At 44.7% G+C, this 25606-nt stretch overlaps 1 protein-coding gene across 3 annotated transcripts in view; it reads right to left on the reverse strand.

The window, feature by feature from the left end:
* Positions 1 to 5744: 5744 nt before the first annotated feature.
* LOC129818379 (splicing factor, suppressor of white-apricot homolog) overlaps positions 5745 to 25606 on the reverse strand; it is a 148362-nt gene continuing 128500 nt past the window's right edge. For 2 of the 3 annotated variants that reach the window (XM_055874209.1, XM_055874211.1), the window contains exons 14-18: positions 22265 to 22593; positions 17209 to 17358; positions 16853 to 16999; positions 12771 to 12843; positions 5745 to 6709 (exon numbers count right to left, since the gene is read on the reverse strand). In XM_055874209.1, coding sequence (XP_055730184.1) covers positions 6644 to 6709; positions 12771 to 12843; positions 16853 to 16999; positions 17209 to 17358; positions 22265 to 22593 — 765 coding nt within the window. In that variant the 3' untranslated portion in view covers positions 5745 to 6643. The remainder of the gene's footprint in view (positions 6710 to 12770; positions 12844 to 16852; positions 17000 to 17208; positions 17359 to 22264; positions 22594 to 25606) is intronic. The other variant, XM_055874210.1, reaches the window with a different exon arrangement.

Raw genomic sequence — 25606 nt, forward strand, 5'->3', positions numbered from 1 at the left:
TGTATACTGTAGCTAAGTGTATGTTGTGCAGTAAACTGTTAGTAGCCCATGTGCCTCACCCTAATAATTTGGTCTATTTTCCCCTCTTAATTTTGCCTACTGTTCTGACTTGGTGGTGCACATGTAGCCTATAACCTGTTTTATAGAAATGTAATCATTGAATATTGTAAGAGCTTTCATTGTCTGCTTATATGGCCCCTTTATTTATCCTACGGTTCTGACTTGGTGTACAAGGAGAACACTGTAAGAACGGCCCATGTTCTGAATTCTGTCACTGTACATTTCAAAAGTGTTGAACACATAGTTATATTGACTACATCCGTCCTAGCTCGCTCATTGTCTTAATCGAAATTACGGATTGCCTCTTATCCGCTTGTCGTCCGTTATGCCATAGTTTGTACATCTCAATTGTCAGTAGAAACCACATTTGTTGAAGCAAGTCAGCCATATCAGCTATGTTTTTTTTTTATTAGTAAATGAGGCTGAATGAACTGTTTTGCTGCCAGACAAGGCTCTGCTGATCACCAGGTGTAGCAGTGGTAAGGCGTTGGGACTGCTGTTGGAACTCTGCTGTTGGGACAGCATATGTAGGCCCTAACATGCTGACCAGACCGGACACGTCGCGTGCGCGAGCGTCGCAAAATACATTTAGAATCCATGTTATTCAATTATTGCACCCACACTGCTCGCGAGCGTCTGCTGGCTAAAATAGATGTCGTTCCTATTTCTGACGCAGATCGCGCTGAAAGTCATCTCCTCATTGGTTTATAGAAGCAGGTACCCACGTGCCATCTCCTCATTGGTTATACCCACGTGGGTGATTGAAAGACGAACTTTGTTGCCGGTTGTCGTGGTAATACAATGAAAGTTTAGATGCGATCACCATATAAGTTCAAAAATGAAAAAGCCTGTAATGAGGAGAGATGACTAGAAACGATTCGGTTTTATGTGTGGATTAATTGTTGGAGTAGAGGTCCTTGTGAATTTCAGGTAAAATAACAACTCAATGTCTATATCCCAGGACAAATTAGCTAGCAACAGCAAGCTAGCTAAATAGGACAAATTAACGTTAGCTAGCAAGTGCAAGCTAACTAGCTAAATTGCCATACATGTTTAATGCTTTTCGACCTGTTCCCAAATTAATGTCATTGGTTAAGTTTGTTTTGATATTTTAACCTGCATGTCGTGATCGCGTTTGGTGTGGGGGGACAACATAAATTTATGCACGATGGCGCACGCGCGCAGCCGGTTTGGGTACGGTGTAACAGTTTGTGTTGTGTAGTGGCATGTTTTGTTTGCCCCACCAAGATTTACATGCTAAAATCGCCACTGATATACTATAACATTTTCCTCTTCTATCCTTCTGGTCTTTGCAAGATCACTGCCATAGTTTCCTAAATATTTAGCAATTTCAAACTTAAGAAGTTCCCAGTTTGTCCTATAGAGACTTTATTCCAAAAACGCATAATAAAACTTATCACATTTGACTATTTCATGTATTAAGCTGGAGTTATTAAGTTTCCAGTATGAAGCTTTGCGTTGACTATAATTCCAGTGTAATATTGAAACTTGTAAGCAAATAGCTCTATGGTCTGTTAGAGGTGTTTCAAGAATATGAACAGAAACATGATTTCTTAAGCCCTCTGAAACCAGTCAATAGTCAATACGTCAACGTGTGGTACATGTTTTGTTACACCAGGTATAGTCTCAAGAGGAAAATTCTCTCTCCACTAGATTCAACTTCTGCAAAAATAACTTTAGATTTGTATTCAGAGAAGTAGACTGCCACGGAGGCCACCTAGCAAGAGAATTATCTAAAGCAATATTAGAATCTCCACCTATTAAGAGTAAGGATTTGGGAAATTTAGATAACCAATATAGAATTTGAGGACACACTTTTCTTGTTTTGAGTTATACCCATAAATATTGACAGTAACTAAAATAGTTTGACTCATTTCAATTACAAAGATAATGACTTGAGTCACGATCTGAATGCAAAAAAACTTGTAGCGACACCCGCTGATCGTTCTGAACCATGTGAGAGCCAAATATCATGACCCCATTGCAACCTCCAAAAGTTAGCATAATTTACAGTACTGTAGAATGAGATTATTGGAAAAAAACAGCTGCTTAAACAAAAAGAAACAAGGCTTGACATTTTACACTGTGTCTTAACCCCCTAACATTAAGAGAAACAATTGACTTTTTATGATAAAAATGGCATAACACATGGCACGGTGGACAGTGTCCTCCGCCTGTCAGGCACCGTTTTCCTGCAGTTCTGTTAACAACGGTGAGGGCAGGTGTTCGGCAGGCAGGAGCGAAGGACACTGTCTACCTGTGTCGCTAGCAAGCAAGGAGGGGGTGGGGGGAAAAAAAAAATCAGATAATACTTTTTGACCCACATTCAAAAGGGGGGGTACCCACTTGCAGGAACACCCCGAATTGAGGGCTGCAGTTGCACACTATTGGGGCTGGGCGATGGTGAGCTAGCTGGTATGTGGAAGTCGAAGCAGTAGCCATGCTAGCCTCCTCATTGACTGACGACAACTCTGACAGATTGGGCTCGGACGTTGGAGGTAGTGGAGCAGGTGTTGTGTCTTCATCCTCCATCTGTGTTTTTTTAAAGGGCATGAGTGAACTTTGTGTTGCCATAACTTGTGACTAGCTACCTCAGTTAGCTAGCTATTAGGTATGTGTGTGTGTGTGTGTGTGTGCGTGTGCATGTGGGGAGGGGGGGGTACCATCTGATTTTTGAACAGGCGCAGAGGCATGGTGGATATTGCAGGAGCCATTGGTGGCGTTATGAGTGGGCAAGAAGTGATGGTTTATTCAAATGATATGTTTACTCCTAACATACGGGATCATCATCACCCAGAATTAACCTAGTTGCAAGGGACCCAGCGGGCCTGGGAGGGAAGGGCCCCTGAGACGCATCCGCCAGGCATGCGATCAGTCATCGGCAGAAATAATGTTTAACATGTCAAACGAGGAAAGGACAGTAATGGAAGCTAGAAGCGCAAACACTGTGTTTCACTGGCCTTCAGCTTCACTAGACTGCTCTCTGACATCAGGGACTAGCCAGAGCCAGGTTCTAGACAATTTTCAAACTTCAGAGCACACAAAATAATTACTGCATTGGGAAGAAGCTTGTGCAATCATCCTTCAGAAAAGCATTCTAGTAAAAGCATCCATTCTAATAGCCAAAAGCGTACGGATCTATTCCTCAGTGGTGCCGGACAATTACCCAGTGAAAAATGCTGTCTAAGGCATCGCTCCTCTGTGTTATCAAAGCTGTCTATTTGGACAAAAGTAAAGTATATTTTCAACACACAGACGTGGCGATGCAAGCTACAGCATTCCCAAGCTCCTGTGTCATACAGTAAAGAGCAAACCACAAGCAGATGTAAATATGAATGGGACTGTATGTGACTGTCATTCATATTCCATTCACCAATTTCAATGTAACAGCAATAGGTTTAGGCTACTACGTGATACTCAGATTTACCCTATCCCCATCATGAGGTTGCTACAACCTAGCCTATGAATTAAAGTTTACAACGTAGGTGCACACAGGTCGAGAGAAACATCTGAGCTGACAGACAGTGACACACTCAATACCACCTTGGTGTAGGGTGTAATCATTAGTCCAACAGTTGCAAAAAAGTTTCTGTTGGACTAATTCAGGTTTGTTTATTCCCGTTCGGTTTCTCTTAAGATATGTTTTTCAACAGAATCCACGGAATGAATACACCCTAGATCCCACATAAACACAGTTCACTTTCATTGCAGCTATGTTGTATTCCTTATCGCATATAAGCGCTCTCCTCCTCTCACCTTTTCCCTTCGCTTGTGGACTGCAACACATCAGCTGTATGTGACCAGGTGAAAAAACCTTTTCAAGCTGAACCATATCATCACCACACAGCCTACATCGTTGTCACCATATTAGCTAAAGTAACGTCATAGTCAACATAGCTAATCGAACTAACTCATGCAGTAACGTTACAGTGAACAGTCAGTCTATAGTTTAGCACTTACAACAATAAATTAGTAAAACCAAAAGCTTAACTTGACCTGGAAGAGTTCCAGTGTTGTGTGGATAGTCATTGCCAGCTAGCTAACATAGTATCCCTCTATTTGAGCAGGGTGTTTGAGTAGGGTAAACTAGATAGCCGCACTTGCTAGCTACGTAAGTGAAACTGAAAGTTTAAAAAATGATTCAATCTCTCTTACTTCTCCTTCATTTTGGAAAAAAATAACTATCGTCTTTCTCTCTGAGTCAACTACTCACCATATTTTATGCGTTTCAGTTCAAGCTAGCTGTAGCTTATGCTTTCAGCACTAGATTCATTCTCTGATCATTTGATTGGGTGGACAACATGTCAGTTCATGCTGCAAGTGGTATGATAGGTTGGAGGACGTCCTCTGTAAGTTGTCATAATTACGGTGTAAGTCCATGGAAGGGGGTGAGAACCATGATTCTCCTAGGTTTCGTATTGAAGTCAATGTACCCAGAGGAGGACAGAAGCTAGTTGTCCTCCAGCTGCACTATGGTGCTACCCTTCAGAGTGCTGCTGAGGCTACTGTAGACCTTCATTGCAAAATAGTGTTTTAATAAATTATTTGGTTACGTGATTATATTTAGTATAGTTTTATCTAAAAAGGATAACATTTTTATGAAATTCACTGAAGATGGTTCCTCCTTCCTCCTTTGAGGAGCCTCCACTTGTTTAGTACACCTTTATTTCAGTGATTAATGCAATCATAGGCAAATACTTATAAAATAAGTTATATTTCCATGATGGAAAACACACCATTTGGCCTCTTAACTGCTGTAATTAGACCATTATGCATTAGTTGGTAAGAGTACAGAAAACAGATTGTTATGAATAATTAGCTGTGCATTAAAAAGGCAAATGATCTATACAAACCTTTCAGTACACAGCACCATTGTACTGTGAGTAAAGCAGACCAGCTGCAAAATATGGTTTGCTTCCAGTAGTATTATCCTGCTTAAGCCTTTTGCAGAAGGTCTGCATTTTTTCACTTGATTCAGACAATGACACCAAAGAAAACCAAACAAGTGAGGAATGTGCAATTTCAAGGACTGAGAACAAAAGTGACAGAGTGGATGAATACAGTGACAGAGTGGATAAAAATAGTGACACAGTGGTTTAAAAAAGTGACACAGTGGATGAACAGTGTGTATATAGTTAGACTGACACTGGATGAATACAGTGTGTATAGTTAGTGTGGCTGCTGTGTGTGTGAGGCTAGGCCATGGCCTCAGTGGGATGATGACAAGGTAGAGCGTGAAAGATACACGCATGCTAAGGGGCCCCAGCTCCCTGTGTCCTACTGGGACACTCAGATATGGTCCCTCATCCCTGGGGTGGACCTAGAAACCTGCTCAGACGCCTTTGTGTTTGTTTGTGAGAGAAAGGAATGTCTGTGTTTTTGTGGACAGGTTGTGTGAGACTGCTCCCTCATGATTTACCCTCACAACAGCCCTGGTAACCACTGCTGCTTTTAACCTTCATTTGCACGGTCTGCTTTGTCCTTAAAAGAGGGAGCATGTATGAGTGTATCTCTACTTAATCTATTTCTGCTATGTCAATATTTGCTCATTCATTTCCAACCAATAAATAACTGTTGAGGTTAATTGAATTAAATTCATAGGAAACGTGACCCCTGACCTTTATGTACCAGACAGATTCCACTGACTGAGAACACCTTAACACTTTGCTAAATCATCATTCAAACTTTATTGACAGTTTGTGTTAAGAAAGCAGCTCCACAATCAGCCATGTACAAACTTAGAAACAAAAATGGAAGGCCACACACTGGAACTGATTGACAACAGGCTGGAAACAGAGACCCCAGCTTAAAACTGACCTGGCAAAAGAGTGAGAGAAAGAGAATGAAAAATGAAGAGACATAGGGAGATGGAAAGAGATTAACAGAGGGAGATGGAAAGAGATGAACAGAGGGAGATGGAAAGAGATGAACAGAGGGAGATGGAAAGAGATGAACAGAGGGAGATGGAAAGAGATGAACAGAGGGAGATGGAAAGAGATGAAGAGGGAGAGAGTGAGAAAGAAATGAAGAAAACAATCCTTCACAGAAGGATAGCATTCAGGCGCTCTGGCAGCTGCACAATTACACTGCAAAGCTCTCCGTCATCAATTTGGAGAACATAGAATTTGTTTTTTGAAAGATGCAATTTACTCTATTAATTATTTCTGCGCTTTGAAGCTCTGTTGTCTTTATTCGTGCTGAAAACAGATGTTGGGAACAGGGGCATCCAAACTTTAGCAGGCTGCTGCGTGACCATTGCTGTGATGCAGGCTCTCTCTCGACACGTAGAACAGTTCCACGTAGTTGATTTACGAGCTAATCTACTCTGCTCGCTTCACATCTACTGCCATTCGAAATATACTGTAGATACGCTCACCCAGTTAAGTATCAAAGTAGATAAAATAAAAGTCAGACAGAGGAATATGAACGCTAAACAGTTCCAGGCAAAATACGCTGCCTGCTGATTGGCCGAGGGCCTGTCGCTGGAGGCTGTCGTCATAGAGAGGCAGACATGGTGAAGCTCCACCCTTTTTCCAATCAGCTGCTATAAAGCTACGCCTCTTCAGGAAGTGTTGGGCTGGAAGGTCTTAGGGACAGCCAGCATGGCACGTACTTTGGCCATCAGATCCTGAGAAGGAGAAAGGGAGAGAGAGGGGTAGAAAGAAGGGAAGAGAGAGGGGTAGAGAGAAGGGAAGAGAGAGGGGTAGAGAGAGGGGTAGAGAGAGGGGAAGAGAGAGGGGAAGAGAGAGGGGAAGAGAGAGGGGTAGAGAGAGGGGTAGAGAGAATGGTAGAGAGAGGGGAAGAGAGAGGGGAAGAGAGAGGGGTAGAGAGAGGGGAAGAGAGAGGGGAAGAGAGAGGGGGAGATTGAGAGAGAGATGAGAAGAAAGATAGAAACAGACACAGAGAGGGATAAAGAGGAAGGGGAGACAGTGAGTGAGTGAGCCATATACAATACCAATAATGAGGAAAAGAGGAAATATGTCTTGGTTAAGAATCCTACAGTCCTATATTCTGTCTACTCTCTCAGAGAGCCTCCCCACCATCACAATTCAACACAAACACAAATCTTCCTCCCTCCCTGGGCTATCTTTCAACCAGGACAGCTTAATGTATTCCTGACTATTTATGACAGTAGGCTATAGGACAGCTTCTCTCCTCCCTGCAATAGAAGGCCATCAGATCCACTCCTAGTTAGGTAAGCAGCCCCAATCTGAACACAGTCCAACCTGGAGATTATACACCAAATAGGAGATATATTAAATCTTTCAGCGTGAGCCGCTGAATTAGCCGCTTGTCATACAAGTTTCTCCTTGCTCAGGGCTGACGTGGGGAGTTATTGCATATCACTACTCTTCCTTCCCCTCTCCCGCTGTTCTCTTCCTTCTCCTCCGTCATGAGTGAGCAAGCAAGAGCACACACACACACGCACATAGAAAAAAGGCAAATACGCATGCACACACAAACACAGAGACCAACAGAGACACAAACTGAGGGATAAATCTGAGTGAAAGCAGTGGTTGTGATCAGGGTCCTTGAAGAGAGTACAACCAGACCACAGTGACCTCACGCAGTCGTAAAAACAGCAGGAAGGAGGAGCAGCATCACCACAGCAAATTGAGACAAAAGGTATAACAAGATGGCGGTATGGATAATGGAGTTAATGTCTGAGTAGATGATGTGAGACTGGGGCTTTATCAGGGCTGGTACTGAAGCCTCCACAGATACTGCTTTATTCAGGTGAGAAATTGATAAAAGAGAGGGGGGGGGGGGGGGGGGGGGGGTTAAGTACTATGTGTGTGAGTGTGATTGAGAAAGCAGGAAAGTGTCAAAGACAGAGGCGTATGACTCAGAGAGAGTGTGTGAGGGAACGTGTAAGGGGGGAGAGGGAGCGTGGCATGTACTGTACTTGAGCGTGACAGAGAATGCTTCTAACGTCCAAACAACTTCATTCTAAATATTTGTAAGCATTGTCATACTCCCCAAGCCATAAGACTGCTAAATAGTTAACCAATAGCTACCCGCAATACCTGCACTGACCCTTTTTGCACCAACTCTTGACTCACATAAGCTGCTGCTACTGTTAATTATCTATCCTGTTGCCTAGTCACTTTATCCCTACCTATATGTACATATCTCCCTCCTCGTACCACTGCACATCGACTCGGTACTGGTACTCCGTGTATAGAGCCAAGTTATCGTTATTATTTTTCTATTATTTCTCTATTTTCTTTGTCTCTACATTGTTGGGAACGACCCGTAAGTAAGCATTTCACTGTTAGTCTACACCTGTTGTTTACAAAACATGACAAATAAACAAAAGCACGTGACAAATAAACTTTGATTTGAATAAAATTGGATTTCATTCATTTATGAGAGCAGGTCTCTCAGTTTCATTAGGGGACTATAAAACCCCTCTCCTCCAGCAGAGCAGGGAGAATGAACACGCTCCATAAGCAGAAAGAGCGAGAGAGAGGAGAAAAGTTAATCATGAGCCTGGGGATGAGTGAGTGAGAGGGGGCTGTGTGAGAGGAGGAAAGGAGAGCAGTAGGAGAGAAGGTAGACTAGGCAAGCCCCTGGAGGAGACTGACAAGAGGACGAGGAGATGTGGGGGGCAGAAAACAAGAGGTCACAATACAGTATCCAGGATGAGAGGAGGATGAGTGGACTGGATTTCAGAGCCATGGGAAAGAAATAAAGAGGAAGAGTAGAAAGGATGCTGACAGCGTCTTCAGTTTCTATTCTTTACCAAGGCCACTCCATTGAATCGTACATGTAAAGGTTCTATCCTCGCTCCATGTCACATTCTCTTTACCGTTCCATTCTGTCCATCTCTACAGGTCTGTATGTTAGTCTCCTCTAATTCTGTCTGTCTGTCCATCTCTATAGGTCTGTATGTTAGTCTCCTCTAATTCTGTCTGTCTGTCCATCTCTATAGGTCTGTATGTTAGTCTCCTCTAATTCTGTCTGTCTGTCCATCTCTATAGGTCTGTATGTTAGTCTCCTCTAATTCTGTCTGTCTGTCCATCTCTATAGGTCTGTATGTTAGTCTCCTCTAATTCTGTCTGTCTGTCCATCTCTATAGGTCTGTATGTTAGTCTCCTCTAATTCTGTCTGTCTGTCCATCTCTATCAGTCAGTCCGTCACTATTAGTGTTCGTCTGTCGGTCAGTCTGTCTTCTCTGTCGGTCGGTCTGTCTTCTGTCTGTCTCCCTGTGCGTGATGCTCCAACAAAACACTCTTTGCAGCTCAAACTCCTGACTGCAGACCAGAATAATACCCTGCCAGTGAGGGAACAGGGAACGGTCCGTTCCCTCTTTCTCTCTCCCTCCCTCCCCTAAAAACACAACCCAACCCCCAGCCATTCGTCACCTGTCAGCCAGCCCCCGTAATGAAGGGAAAACAAAACTCAAAACTCGGGCCAAAATGCTAATTCTAATGAAAAAAGTGCATTAGATGTCTCTGAGTGCATCATCATGAACCAAATCTTTACGCTGATGGGGCTGGCTTTAAAGTTCATTAAGTGGCCAGGGACTATGTCTGTATGTCTGAATCCAGAACGTCTGCATAACGGGGTAATGGTCTATTCATTCAGAGATGGCTGGGTGTATACCTTGGATCTTCCTCATGGGTTGAGTCTCAAATGGCACCCTATTTTGTATAAAGTGCACTACTTCTGACCAGGGCCCATAGACATTTGGGACACACTCATGACCTGTACAGAGCAGGGCCAGGTGAAGGATTCAATCCCTCTCTTTCATGCCCTCCTTTCCCCATTCCACACCTCTTTCCCTAACCCACGCTCTATGCATATGACCTATGCCATTCTCTCTTTTCTGAAACCCCCCCTCTCTTTCCCTCGCCTTCTCTTTCTACAACCTACCCCATTCTCTCTCCCTACGGCTTGCTCTATCTGTGAATGTCTTCATCTTTGACGGTGGGCTGGTTTCCATACTACACAGGCCTCTCTGCCTCAGCCCAAGCCTGCTCCAGGTAAGTCTCTCCTCTTCTCTCTCTGACCCACTATGGAGGTGGTCATCCTGGGCTAACTGGCTGGCTTCATGAAGGGGTCTGGTTGTAGTCAGAGGGCTATCAGATGGGGCTCTTTATCAGACTCAGGACAGATAGAGAACATCAAATGGAGAGAGGACAGGGGCTTGAACTCCTAAAGGGGCCCTGTTAAGGTATGGATTTGAGATATACGCCAAGAAAGACATTCGAGTAATTGGAGAATGAACGCTATCAAAGCCTGAAATTAAGACATCAAATCAACCATTGAGCAAACGTAAAGATTCCATATGAATTTACAACAGGTGTGAGGTAGTTACAAGACGCCGCCTGAGGAAGCAGCGTTTTTAACATTAAGTTGAAACGCATTGGGTGTGCACCCCCAGCTGTGATTTAAGCTTTTAAGTTATTTCAAACGTATGATTTTAAAACTCCAATATCTCTCTCTAATGGTCTACTTTACATTATGGCTTCCCTCATAGATCTCATATAACAACCTCCCTATTCCTGACTCATAGCCCTGTTGCTGAACAGGCAGTGTGATCCTACCCAGAGACAGAGATGAGAACCTCTCTCTCTCCAACCCAACAGCTTACCAGAGGAGTGACTAGTAGAGGGGGTGATTGCGTAATATGTTAAAGTCAGGACTTTCGGGGAAGAGTTGATCCTCTTTTTCTCTCTCCTGGAGATTAAAGCCTCTGTAATGTAAACTAGCTCTCCTCAGCTGTCAGCTGCTGCTGCGCTCATAAAGTCACGAGAGAGATGGGAGAGAGAGCCAGAAACACCAGGACAGGGAGATATACACAACAAATAAAACGCCTATGTGCACATTACTGAACACAGAGGAGGAATGTTAAATGTAAAATCCGACCTGAGTTCAGAGATCAGCTGCTCTGAGCCCACAGAGATCGAAGATAGAAATGATGTAATCTGTGCTGGGATCAGTGTAGTGAAATCTCTGAGCGGTGTGTTCTGTATAATGCTGCTGCCACAAAGGCCGACTATCCTTGGAACCACAGTCCCTGTGTACATCCCAGCTAACAATGAGCTCATTCTGAACTGCTGTGCTTTGTGCACATGTCATAATGAGAGATATGGAGTACCTGTACAACACCCTGCTGTAATGTGCTTTATGGAATACATTCTAGGACATCTGGGCCTGTATTCACAAAGCGTCTCAGAATAGGAGTGCTGATCTAGGATCAGTTTTACCTTTAAGATCCTAATGAATAAGATTATATGGACAGGGGAGTCCTCATCCTAGATCAGAACTCATACTCTGTCATGCTTTGTGAATATGGGCCCATGTTAATATACATACAGTGCATTCGGAAAGTATTCAGACCCCTTGACTATTTCCACATTTTGTTAGGTACCAGCCTTATTCTAAAACTGATGAAATAGTTTCCCCCCTCATCAATCTACACACAATTCCCCATAATGACAAAGAAACCATCCCCCCCCTGAAATATCATATTAACATAAGTATTCAGACCCTTTACTCAGTACTTTGCTGAAGCACCTTTGACAGCGATTACAGCATCGAGTCTTCTTGGGTATGACACTACAAGCTTGGCATACCTATATTTGGGGAGTTTCTCCCATTCTTCTCGGCAGATCCTCTCAAACTCTGTCAGGTTGGATGGAGAGCATTGCCACACAGCTATTTCTAGGTCTCTTCAGAGATGTTCGATCGGGTTCAAGTCTGGGCTGTAGGTGGGCCACTCAATGACATTGAGACTTGTCTTGGCTGTGTGCTTAGGGTCGTTGTCCTGTTGGAAGGTGAACCTTCATCAAAGATCTCTCTGTACATTGCTCTGTTCATCATTGCCTCGATCCTGACTAGTCACCTAGTCCCTGCCACTGAAAAACATCTCCAGAGCATGATGCTGCCACCACCATGCTTCACTGTAGGGATGGTGCCAGGTTTCCTCCAGATGTGACGCTTGGCATTCAGGCCAAAGAGTTCAATCCTGGTTTTATCAGACCAGAGAATCTTGTTTTTAGGTGCCTTTTGGCAAACTCCAAGTGGGCTGTCATTGGCCTTTTACTGAGGAGTGGCTTCCGTCTGGCCCGTGTACCATAAAGGCCTGATTGGTGGACTGATGCAGAGATGGTTTTCCTTCTGGAAGGTTCTCCCATCTCCACAGAGGAACTCTGGAGCTCTGTCAGAGTGACCATCGGGCTCCTGGTTATCTCCCTGACCAAGGCCCTTCTCCCGCGATTGCTCAGTTTGGTCGGACAGCCAGCTCTAGAAAGAGTCTTGGAGGTTCCAAACTTCTTCCATTTAAGAATGATGGAGGCCATTGTGATCTTGGGGACCTTCAATGCTGCAGACATTTTTTGATACCCTTCCCCAGATCTGTGCCTTGACACAATCCTGTCTCGGAGCTCTACGGACAATTCCTTCGACCTCATGGCTTGGTTTTTGCTCTGACATGCACTGTCAACTCTGGGACCTTATATAGTCAGGTGTGTGCCTTTCCAAATCATGTACAATCAATACTTAAGTAAATAAGGTATTTTTTTGTATAATTTTTAATACATTTGCTAATGTTTCTACAAACCTGTTTTAGCTTTGTCATTATGGGGTATTGTGTGTAGATTTTTTGAATAAGGCTGTAACAAAAAAGGGGTCTGAATACTTTCCGAAGACACTGTACAGTGACAGTGAAGAAGAGGTACCTGAGTGATTTTGGACTGCATGGAGGAGACATTGGCTGAGGGAACTTTTTTATCTTTCTCCTGCGAGCCGTCCCTAAAGAGAGAGCGAGAGAGAGACACAGGTAGACAGACAGAGAGAGACAGAGACAGACAAACAGAGAGACAGACAAACAGACAGGGAGGAAGAGAGGGTGGGGGGAGAAGGTGGGTGGGGGGAGAGAAAAAGAGATAGAAGGGTTAAAAGAGAGAGGGAGAAAGATTAGGGAGATAGAGAATAAAGAGAGCGAGAATACAGTGAGAGGGAGTTCAGTGGCCGGGAGGGATGGAGACAGAGCCTCATATTAACACCCGCCACCTGTGGGTAGATTTTGGAAATGGTGAATAAGATGTCTATTTCACCAGCCATGTTGGCAGGTGGTCAGGGCTCCGCAGTGCGAGCATTTCACTTGCATGTGTGTTTTTCAATGTTTTATGTAAAACGTTTTCAGTGTACATGTAAATTAATAAAATCAGATAAAAAGTATGTAGACAAGATAATGGACCTAGGGCTGACCCCATTTATTCGACTGGTCGATTGTTTGGTTGATAGGCTGTTGGTCGACCAAGATTTTCTTTTGTCGAGCAGTAGCAAATATATACAGTACCAGCCAAAAGTTTGAACACACCAACTCATTCCAGGGTTTTTCATTATTTTTACTATTTTCTACATTGTAGAACAATAGTGAAGTGATCTAAATTCTGAAATAACACATATGGAATCATGTAGTAAGCAAAAACGTTTAAAAAAAAGCACTCTTGGCATTCTCTCAACCAGCTTCATGAGGTAGTCACCTGGAATGCATTTCAATTAACAGGTGTGCCTTGTGAAAAGTCAATCTGTGGAATTTCTTTCCTTCTTAATTCCGCTTGAGCCAATCAGTTGTGGTTGTGACAAGCTAGGGGTGGTATACAGAAGATAACCCTATTTGGTAAAAGACCAAGTCCATAATATGGCAAAAACAGCTCAAATAAGCAAAGAGAAATGACAGGCCATCATTACTTTCAGACATGAAGGTCAGTCAATCCAGAAAATGTCAAGAGTGCAGTCGCAAAAACCATCAAGCGCTACGATGAAACTGGCTCTCATGAGGACCGCCACAGGAAAAGAATACCCAGAGTTACCTCTGCTGCAGAGGATAAGTTCATTATAGTTAACTGCACCTCAGATTTCAGCCCAAATAAATTCTTCACAGAGCTCAAGTAACAGACACATCTCAACATCAACTGTTCAGAGAAGACTGCGTGAATCAGGCCTTCATGGTCAAATTTCTGCGAATAAACCACTACTAAAGGACACCAATAATAAGAAGAGACTTGCTTGGGCCAAGAAACATCAGCAATGGACATTAGACCGGTGGAAATCTGTCTTTTGGTCTGTTGAGTCCAAATTTGAGATATTTGGATCCAACTGTTGTGTCTTTGTGAGAAGCAGAGTAGGTAAACAGATTATCTCCGCATGTGTGGTTCCCACCGTGAAGCATGGAGGAGGTGGTGTGATGGTGCTTTGCTGTTGACACTGTCTGTGATTTACTTAGAAATCAAGGCACACTTAACCAGCATGGCTACCACAGCATTCTGCAGCGATATGCCATCCCATCTGGTTTGCGCTTGGTGGGACTATCATTTGTTTTTCAACAGGACAATGACCCTGACCTGTTCACTGGACGTGCTACCTGTCCCAGACCTGCTGTTTTCAACTCTCTAGAGACCGCAAGAGCGGTAGAGATACTCTTAATGATCGGCTATGAAAAGCCAACTGACATTTACTCCTGAGGTGCTGCACACTCGACAACTACTGTGATTATTATTATTTGACCATGCTGGTCATTTATGAACATTTGAACATCTTGGCCATGTTCTGTTATAATCTCCACCCAGCACAGCCAGAAGAGGACTGGCCACCCCTCATAGCCTGGTTCCTCTCTAGGTTTCTTCCTAGGTTTTGGCCTTTCTAGGGAGTTTTTCCTAGCCACCGTGCTTCTACACCTGCATTTCTTGCTGTTTGAGGTTTTAGGCTGGGTTTCTGTACAGCATTTTGAGATATCAGCTGATGTACGACGGGCTATATAAATAAATTGATTTGATAATGACACAAAACACACCTCCAGGCTGTGTAAGGGCTATTTGACCAAGAAGGAGAGTGATGGAGTGCTGAATCAGATGACCTGGTTTCCACAATCACCTGACCTCAACCCAATTAAAATGGTTTGGGATGAGTTGGAACACAGAGTGAAGGAAAAGCAGCCAACAAGTGCTCAGCATATGTGGGAACTCCTTCAAGACTGTTGGAAAAGCATTCCTCATGAAGCTGGTTGAGAGAATGCCAAGAGTGTGCAAAGCTGTCATCAAGGCAAAGTGTGGCTACTTTGAAAAATCTGAAATATAAAATATATTTTGATTTGTTTAACACTTTTTTTGGTTACTACATGATTCCATATGTGTTATTTCACAGTTTTGATGTCTTCACTATTATTCTACAATGTAGAAACTAGTAAAAATAAAGGAAAACCCCTGGATCGAGTTGGTGTGTCCAAACTTTTGACTGGTACTGTATGTTTATTGCATATTAATTGAATATTGCCAAATATTGAGCCTATTTAATGCAACCCTTGCAGTTAAATAGACCACAAAGATGCATACAACTGACCTAAATGTTTGGAAATTATACGTTTACTTTTTCATCCATAGACTTAAAACACATCAAGTGTAATTGGACTGTTTATCTCACATCTGAAGGCTGGGAGGCATTTAAGACATACCTCAGATTGCTAATATATATTTTGGAGTAATAATTACATTACCAACATTCTCTAGTAATACTAGTCTCGTGCGAATAGGTCTTTGGTTACATGCATGCGATGCATACATGTGCCACGTAAAGAGAGCAATGGTTAAGGGAATGCTTTTCCCTAAACAAATTAGGGATTTCGGTAACAGAACTTTTCGGTCAGAAATGGCTATAATTATGTTGCAGATTCAGGAACACAGCGCGATAAACACTTCGATGTTCTGTGGTGGTGCCGTAGCAGGGAGGAGAGAGAGACAACGGGTGCTAGTCACAGCCACTTGCTGTCTTTTTTTAAATTTTTTAAACACAGCACAGCAAGTCTGATCCCGGAACTTGCACAATCAAATCAATTGCTGGTTGGACTCCCACTAGTCATTTGTGTGTCTTAATTATTTAATCAAACAGTGTGCTTAAAGCATCAGACAAGCTCAGTGAATATACACTATATACAAAAGTATGTGGACAATGTGTTCTCTAGAGTGATGAATCACGCGTCACCATCTGGCAGTCCGACGGACGAATCTGGATTTGGCGGATGCCAGGAGAACGCTACCTGCCCCAATGCATAGTGTCAACTGTAAAGTTTGGTGGAGGAGGAATAAAGGTCTGGGGCTGTTTTTCATGGTTCGGGCTAGGCCCCTTAGTTCCAGTGAAGGGAAATCTCAATGCTACAGCATACAATGACATTCCAGACGATTCTGTGCTTCCAACTTCGTGGCAACAGTTTGGGGAAGGCTCTTTCCTGTTTCAGCATGACAATGCCCCCGTGCACAAAGCGAGGTTCATACAGAAATGGTTTGTCGAGATCGGTGTGGAAGAACCTGACTGGCCTGCACAGAGCCCTGACCTCAACCCCATTGAACACCTTTAAGATGAATTGGAACACCGACTGCGAGCCAGGCCTAATCAGTGCCTGACATCAGTAATACTGTTGTGACTGAATGGAAGCAAGTGCCCGCAGCAATGTTCCAACATCTGGTGGAAAGCCTTACCAAAAGAGTGGAGGCTATTATAGCAGCAAAGGCAGGACCAAGTTCAGATTAATGCCCATGATTTTGGAATGAGCTATTAGACGAGCAGATGTCCACATACATTTGGTCACGTCGTGTAGTTGATTTGATTAAAACACATCGGATGTGTCAATATATGGAAAAATACACGTTTCAAAATGTAGACCAATCGATTGGACGAAAGAACAGACGACCTGTGGTCGACCAAGATGTTTTAAAGTTGGGGACAGCCCTAATAAACAGCCTGGTGAGGTGGGGTGCTTTACCTGGAGAGGATGGAGGTGGGGCTTGTGGGAGGGGAGGCGCTGGGGGACTTCTTGGCTCTGCCGGGGGATGAGGAGGGGGAACAGGAGGAGCCCTTGTTCTGGAGCTGGCCCCTAGAACTCTTACTCTTCCTCTTCTCATGAGGGGACCTGGAGCACAGGGAGGGAGGGATAGAGAGAGAGACATGGTGAAACTGCCCAAACCCTTTCAGGAAGTAATGGATTGAGAGACAAAACAGACAGTCACTGAGCTGCTGGAGCTCAAACTGCTACAGTGAATACAGAAATGTAGTTCTCTCACAGCATTGTCCCACTGTTTCCCCTTTATGACTGTTTCCAAGGTTCCCAGCCCTACCTACCTGGATCTGGGGTGCCTCCTGGGCAGAGCGAGGTTGTTGCCAAGGCGACAGGCGGCAGGGACGTAGCGCTCCCTCTCCTCACCCCTCCTCTCAGACGAGCGAGCCCTGCTGTCCCCCCTATTCTTCCTCCCAGGGGACCTGGAGCGAGACCTGCAGACAGACACAAGGAATGAGAGATGAACACAGAGATGGAAGGAAGGAGAGAGAGAGAGACGGGGGAGAAGAGAAGGGGGGAGTGAGAAAGAGAGGTGGAAAGAGGGAACACAGATGGAAGGACGGAGAGGAAAACTCAAAGCAACATAAAAACTGAAATATGCAGTATTTTCCCCAGTGCCTGAGGCCAACCTAGCTTTTCTCTAGTGGTGAAGCACTGAGACCACTGAGGAGAGATGGAGGGTGTGAAATACTTAATCGGAGGGAAATTGCCAATTTTTTACAATCTGCTGCTTTAACCAGCAGCTGGTCTCTGGGGCTAACCTCCCACGCTCCAGCCTATTCCCTGGCCACCTAACTGCCCCCATGCCCTGTACTCTGACCTCTATTGCTCTACCCACCTCTCAGTATTATTACCAGAGTACTGTTCATGGGTGTGCTCATAATTACTATATTGAGATGGAGGGCAAAGAAAAAATGATTTTGAAATAGTTCTGAGTCTCCACTTATTAAGTAGAGTTTACCACTTTTCACTTGTTTACTCTTCAGAACCCATAAAAAAATTATATATATAGCGCTCGTGAACGGCCTTGTTTTTCAAACAATAATATATGTGTCTATATCGCAAAATTAACTTGCAAACAACCTGCTGTCGTATTCACGTGGCTGTTATCATCAACCAGAAACAGGATATGCTGTCTTTTGACTTTTAGATTTAAAAAAAAACTTCATTACTCAAAATGAAGGCGCCGAAGCAGACAACTGTATCTATAGTATAGTGGTTGGTGATACGGGTTCGGACAAGTCCTTGCACTTTGAAAAGCGATGATGTCGAGGTGAGTGAAATAAGTAAAGAGCAGATATATGTTTGATGTTGTCGATGTTAGATGCTGTGAAACATCGGGGAATAGCTGTCAGATTAGCAAGTCCTGTCATGATCACTTGGCAAGCACATCAGAGGTGAAGCTTGAATGATTGCTCTGTGTCTCATGGAAATAGTTGCCATGTTAGGCTGTGGGTTGTTTTGTCTTGTTTCTACCAATATAATTCATTTAGAAATGGCCCAAGCTGCTTGCTATTACTAGTTAGTCTGTCAGGCAAGAAAAGTGACGTGCTTCCAGAAGTTCCATGAGATATTGTAGGCTAAATGCAAACACTAAAGTGGCAGTGTGAAATATGGGAAAATTGTCTCTAACAGTTGTGTTTGTACCTTCTCTATATGTCTCTATCTAATACTTGTTGCATTCACTGAATTATTGTCAAAGCAGGTTACTATTTCTACATTTTGTGTCTCTCAATCTACATTTTGAAATAGTTTCTGAATAGCCGTTTGCATTTTTACATAGCCTACTTTGTGTGGTTTTTGAAATACTTTCTGAATATAGTCTTCTGTTCACGTTTTGGAAAACATTTTTATTTGAATGTAAATCATTTATAAGTATAATATATTATACTTGTTACATTTTGAGTAAGTCCTTTAGTCAACAAAACTAGGGTTTTTTGTTGTGTTGAGTGTTAATTGTTTTTTGATAGTGTCTTTAGACAATGGAAGACAAAATTAGTGTTATTCCTATTGAGGTTGTGTTCTTTAAAACTAAAACTTGTCATCTGTTCTATGTTTTTGAGTTATGTCTGTCTGTTTTAAATGTGTGACAAAATGAGATTACTGATAATTTTCAAGACAATCTACAGCAGCATTCTAGAATTCTATTCGGGTCTAAAGGGTTAACCACACCTGTATTTTGGTAGTAAATAGCATGTTATGGAAGTGTCCGGTCAATTTTCTGTGATTTCACTTGGTTTTGAGAAACTTACCCCACCATCGATAGACTTCCACAAGCTTGTTCTGGAGTTGCAGGGGCACAGATAAAGCTTTGACAAAGGTTCCAAAAACACCCAAATACGTCATTTTAGAAACGGCAATGATGCAGGTCTTTAGACGTTGTACACATGAAATTGTGTCATTCTGAACTTCATCAACAACGTTATAATATAACATTTTATTGGACTCAATAGATACTTTGTGTGCACATGCGTGGCCTATGCAGAGAAGTAGTAGCTGGGTGTTTTTGGAGCGTTTGTTAATATTTTATCTTTGCCCCTGAAACTGCAGAATGAGCATGAGGAAGTCTATCGCTGGTGGGGTAAGTTTCTCAAAACCAAATTGCACCCCCCCAAAAAAGTGTCTGGTAACTTCTATAACATCCAAAATATAGATTTGGTTAAAAAACAAAGTTAAATTGTACTTTAATGTTACCCTCTGTTGCTCCAGTTAAGATCACTCTCCATTAGATTGGACATATTAAGGGAGGACAAGAGGCCACTATGTAAATGTCAGTGGCTGTGTTCTAAATGGTCCGTTATTCCGTTTGGAGTGCACAAAGCTCTGGTCAAAAGTACTGCACTATATAGGGAATAGGTTGCAATTTGAGATGCAACCTGAGTGTCTACAGAGTGGTTAAATCACAGGCTCCTCTCTCTCCCTCTTTATAATACAGGACAGCCATTACGCCATTACCATGGTGATTCAGCCGTTTCACATCCCAAAGCCAAGAGCAACAACGACACCAAATGACTCACGCAATAATAACAAAAACAATCACATTTCTCCTGATTTAAAAGGCAACCCCCCCCAACCCCCACCAACCAGCTACAAATGAGCGTTTATTTAAGAACACTAGCGTACGTGCATGTCTGGATCCACTCTCACTCAGCCACAGAGAAACATATTTAATGCACACACACAAACTGGCCACACACAGATGAAAACGTAATCTAATGGAGCCGTTTAAAAAGTACTTTGCAGCCGGGGACACAGTGGACCGCTGGACGAAAGCCAATTTGGCCCGAGGATGAACACAAACAGAGAGGTCATCCCCTGCCATAGGGGCTGAAGAGGTCACAAAGTGAGCAAAAAGGAAGTTGTCAGAGGAAGGGGTGGAGGGCAATTTAAAATTCAGGGGAAAATCTACATCCACTTAGCCTGAGCAGAGTACCAGAGCATATGATCAATGACTACAAACCTCTGTCAAAGAGACACTTTCAAGAGCAAATTGGATGAGTTCTGTCCACATCGAGACTGTACCCCAAATGGCACTCTATTGCCTTTATAGTGCACTACTTTTGATCAGGGCCTATAGGGAATAGGGTGTCATTTGAGATGCATCCTTAGGACTCTTAGTGGCTGCTCTTTCCCATCCATCCCCGAATGTCCTACCTTATTATCTGTCCTGTATGGATGTTGTTGACCCCATCCTGGCCGTTCATGGGCCCACGGGGGCCTCTACACTCCACTGGTAATGATCTTAGACTTCCCTCGGGGCAAAGGGCCCCAATTAAACCCCCAGAGGTGGAGTAAGGGTGCAGGGGCTAAGGATGGGGGCAGGACAGACCTGTCAATGACTACAGACAATGTCAGAGGGCTGACAGGACAGAGTTGACCTTGAGACTAAGACAGGATGCAGATGATGGACAGAGAGAAGGAGGGGGGGTAGGAGGGAGGAGGGGGAGAGAGAAAGAGATGGTGGGAAAGTAGTAGGCCAGTTAATGAAGAGCAGCTGATGAGTTAACGAGGGGGGAAACTCCCCCCGTGTCACAGCCAGGGTCCAGGGTCCTCATTAAGGGTCCTCATTAACCACAAGGAAGGAAGGAAAGGGGGGAGAGAGAGAGAGAGAGAGAGAGAGAGAGAGAGAGCGAGAGCGGTCCATTGGACTGCTAAGGGCTAATGGTGTCGAGCAGCATGACACCAATATCCTCTCTCTCTCTGTATGAGTATGTAGCTCTGTCTTTGTGTGATGGACAGTTATGACAGGGTCAGAGACATGTGTGTGTAATCCTTTCAGTATCTGACAGCAATCAGCGTGTCACTAACAGAGCTGGAGAGGAGTGGGAGAAAGGACACGAGGAGAGTGAGCTGCCAGCTTAACTGGGTTGTCACCCCCGAGACCCAGACAGACAGGCTGCCTCTCAAATGACACCCTATTCCCTATATACTGCACTACTTTTGACCAGGGCCCTATTCCCTAAATAGTGCACAACTTTTTCCATGGGTGATATTTGGGATGCACAAAACATATACGCAGCCAGCCACCTGCAGGAAGGCTCCATTCCCAAGACATCATTCTCAGGATTAGTAAGGAAGATGCTGGGGATTGATATTTTTTTATGCTGTAAAAGGTTTGAAGCTCATAACCTGTTCCAGCCTCCCAACACAAAACAAAACGCTGTCTGATTCTGTGACTGCTCATTATCAGGGATCCATTTCACTCTCCCACAACCAGGATTTTTGTATTTTATTTGACTTTCTCGGTCGAGGAGAAAAAAAAAAGATTAAGGGATGAAATTTGGCGTGCTTGCACATTAGAGGAGTGAAATCTCTGACACGAGGCTCAGCAGAGGCTCCCTTCTCAATCTAAGCCCTTTAACTCACATACTGTAAGTGATTTAAAACCTCGGGCAGAAACGATTAAATCTCAGTGAAATTACATTAATGCTCGTCAGAATGACACGAGGCTGGCATAATTACAGCAACTCCACCCGCTGATAATGACAAACTGACCGTGATTTCCAAAAAGAGTGAGAGGAGGGTGAGAAAACAATTGAGATGAAAAACTTGGAGAGTGTGTGCAGGCATCGGGAAACAGAGAGAGGTAGCCGACACGCTATAGTGAAGCCGCTGCAAAAGAATACTGTCAGCCAGCCAAAAAGCCACTTCCTTCATTAGGCAGTAGGCACGGTAGAGGCATCAGGTACTGTAGGTTCATAAACAGAGCAGTTTGATCGTATAGTTAATTATGTTCAAAAGTCTGAGCCTCAGGCCAAATGACAACACCTATTCCATTGTAAAGGCCATGTTGTGATGAGAGAGACAGTTTCTTTTGGGGATAGCGGTTGGACCACTCACCTAGACCTGCGGACTGTTTTGTAGGCGCTGGGCAGGGCGTGCTTGGTTTTGGACCGCGACTTGGAGCGAGACCGCGATCTCGCCGGTGACCTCTTCTTGTGTTTCTTCTTCTTCTTGTCTCTGTCTCCTTTCGCTCTGCCCCGCTCCTTCTCCGGTCTTCTGGAGGTAGAGGAGGATGAGGAGGTGGGTAGCAGGAGGGAGGAAGAGGGGGGCTCTTTGCTTTTGAAGGCATTGGCGTCAGGGGGTCTTTGATCAGCAGGGTACACAGGTGCTCTGGAAGCCAACGGAGGGGGGACAGAGACGACGGGGGCCACTGGGAACTTTGGCAGCTGTGGATAGGATAGAGAGAAGGAAAGAGAGAGCGAGAGGGATGAGCGGAGGAGAGAAAAGGAGGGGGGAAAGAGGGCATATTAATGACAGACAGATCTGCAGCTTGGGCCTTTTCTAGTTTAACGAGTGCAAGAAAATCTGAAGGCTTCCCTCTCAGAATGAGCATACTGAGGAGTGAGAGAGAGAGGAAGTGAGGGAGCGATAGAGCTAGAGAGAGAGAGGAAGTGAGGGAGTGATAGAGCTAGAGAGAGAGGAAGTGAGGAAGCGATAGAGCTAGAGAGAGAGGAAGTGAGGAAGCGATAGAGCTAGAGAGAGAGAGGAAGTGAGGGATCGATAGAGCTAGAGAGAGAGAGGGAGTGAAGAAGCGATAGAGCTAGAGAGAGATGAAGTGAGGGAGGGATAGAGCTAGAGAGGGAGAGGAAGTGAGGGATCGATAGAGCTAGAGAGAGAGAGGAAGTGAGGAAGCGATAGAGCTAGAGAGAGAGAGGAAGTGAGGAAGCGATATAGCTAGAGAGAGAGAGGAAGTGAGGAAGCGATATAGCTAGAGAGAGAGAGGAAGTGAGGAAGCGATATAGCTAGAGAGAGAGAGGAAGTGAGGAAGCGATAGAGCTAGAGAGAGAGAGGAAGTGAGGAAGCGATAGAGCTAGAGAGAGAGAGGAAGTGAGGAAGCGATAGAGCTAGAGAGAGAGAGGAAGTGAGGAAGCGATAGACCTATAGAGAGAGGAAGTGAGGAAGCGATATAGCTAGAGAGAGGAAGTGAGGAAGCGATAGAGCTAGAGAGAGAGAGGGCGTGAGGAAGCGATAGAGCTAGAGAGAGAGAGGAAGTGAGGGAGCGATAGAGCTAGAGAGAGAGGGCGTGAGGGAGCGATAGAGGAAGTGAGGGAGCGAGAGCTAGAGAGAGAGAGGAAGTGAGGGAGCGATAGAGCTAGAGAGAGATGGCGTGAGGGAGCGATAGAGGAAGTGAGGGAGCGAGAGCTAGAGAGAGAGGAAGTGAGGGAGCGATAGAGCTAGAGAGAGAGAGGAAGTGAGGCAGCGAGAGCTAGAGAGAGAGAGGAAGTGAGGCAGCGAGAGCTAGAGAGAGAGAGGAAGTGAGGCAGCGATAGAGCTAGAAAGAGAGAGGAAGTGAGGAAGCGATAGAGCTAGAAAGTGATAGAGCTAGAGAGAGAGGAAGTGAGGGAGCGATAGAGCTAGAGAGAGAGGAAGTGAGGAAGCGATAGAGCTAGAGAGAGAGAGGAAGTGAGGGATCGATAGAGCTAGAGAGAGAGAGGGAGTGAAGAAGCGATAGAGCTAGAGAGAGATGAAGTGAGGGAGGGATAGAGCTAGAGAGGGAGAGGAAGTGAGGGATCGATAGAGCTAGAGAGAGAGAGGAAGTGAGGAAGCGATAGAGCTAGAGAGAGAGAGGAAGTGAGGAAGCGATATAGCTAGAGAGAGAGAGGAAGTGAGGAAGCGATATAGCTAGAGAGAGAGAGGAAGTGAGGAAGCGATATAGCTAGAGAGAGAGAGGAAGTGAGGAAGCGATAGAGCTAGAGAGAGAGAGGAAGTGAGGAAGCGATAGAGCTAGAGAGAGAGAGGAAGTGAGGAAGCGATAGAGCTAGAGAGAGAGAGGAAGTGAGGAAGCGATAGAGCTATAGAGAGAGGAAGTGAGGAAGCGATATAGCTAGAGAGAGGAAGTGAGGAAGCGATAGAGCTAGAGAGAGAGAGGGCGTGAGGACGCGATATAGCTAGAGAGAGGAAGTGAGGAAGCGATAGAGCTAGAGAGAGAGAGGAAGTGAGGGAGCGATAGAGCTAGAGAGAGAGGGCGTGAGGGAGCGATAGAGGAAGTGAGGGAGCGAGAGCTAGAGAGAGAGAGGAAGTGAGGGAGCGATAGAGCTAGAGAGAGAGGGCGTGAGGGAGCGATAGAGGAAGTGAGGGAGCGAGAGCTAGAGAGAGAGGAAGTGAGGGAGCGATAGAGCTAGAGAGAGAGAGGAAGTGAGGCAGCGAGAGCTAGAGAGAGAGAGGAAGTGAGGCAGCGATAGAGCTAGAAAGAGAGAGGAAGTGAGGAAGCGATAGAGCTAGAAAGTGATAGAGCTAGAGAGAGAGGAAGTGAGGGAGCGATAGAGCTAGAGAGAGAGGAAGTGAGGGAGCGATAGAGCTAGAGAGAGGAAGTGAGGGAGCGATAGAGCTAGAGAGAGAGAGGAAGTGAGGGAGAGAGAGCTAGAGAGAGAGAGGAAGTGAGGGAGCGAGAGCTAGAAAGAGAGAGGAAGTGAGGGAGCGATAGAGCTAGAGAGAGAGGGCGTGAGGGAGCGATAGAGGAAGTGAGGGAGCGAGAGCTAGAGAGAGAGAGGAAGTGAGGGAGCGATAGAGCTAGAGAGAGAGGGCGTGAGGGAGCGATAGAGGAAGTGAGGGAGCGAGAGCTAGAGAGAGAGGAAGTGAGGGAGCGATAGAGCTAGAGAGAGAGAGGAAGTGAGGCAGCGAGAGCTAGAGAGAGAGAGGAAGTGAGGCAGCGATAGAGCTAGAAAGAGAGAGGAAGTGAGGAAGCGATAGAGCTAGAAAGTGATAGAGCTAGAGAGAGAGGAAGTGAGGGAGCGATAGAGCTAGAGAGAGAGGAAGTGAGGAAGCGATAGAGCTAGAGAGAGAGAGGAAGTGAGGGATCGATAGAGCTAGAGAGAGAGAGGGAGTGAAGAAGCGATAGAGCTAGAGAGAGATGAAGTGAGGGAGGGATAGAGCTAGAGAGGGAGAGGAAGTGAGGGATCGATAGAGCTAGAGAGAGAGGAAGTGAGGAAGCGATAGAGCTAGAGAGAGAGAGGAAGTGAGGAAGCGATAGAGCTAGAGAGAGAGAGGAAGTGAGGAAGCGATAGAGCTATAGAGAGAGGAAGTGAGGAAGCGATATAGCTAGAGAGAGGAAGTGAGGAAGCGATAGAGCTAGAGAGAGAGAGGGCGTGAGGACGCGATATAGCTAGAGAGAGGAAGTGAGGAAGCGATAGAGCTAGAGAGAGAGAGGAAGTGAGGGAGCGATAGAGCTAGAGAGAGAGG

Source organism: Salvelinus fontinalis, chromosome 21, assembly GCF_029448725.1.
Source record: "Salvelinus fontinalis isolate EN_2023a chromosome 21, ASM2944872v1, whole genome shotgun sequence".
In the NCBI taxonomy this organism is placed as follows: Eukaryota; Metazoa; Chordata; class Actinopteri; order Salmoniformes; family Salmonidae; genus Salvelinus; species Salvelinus fontinalis.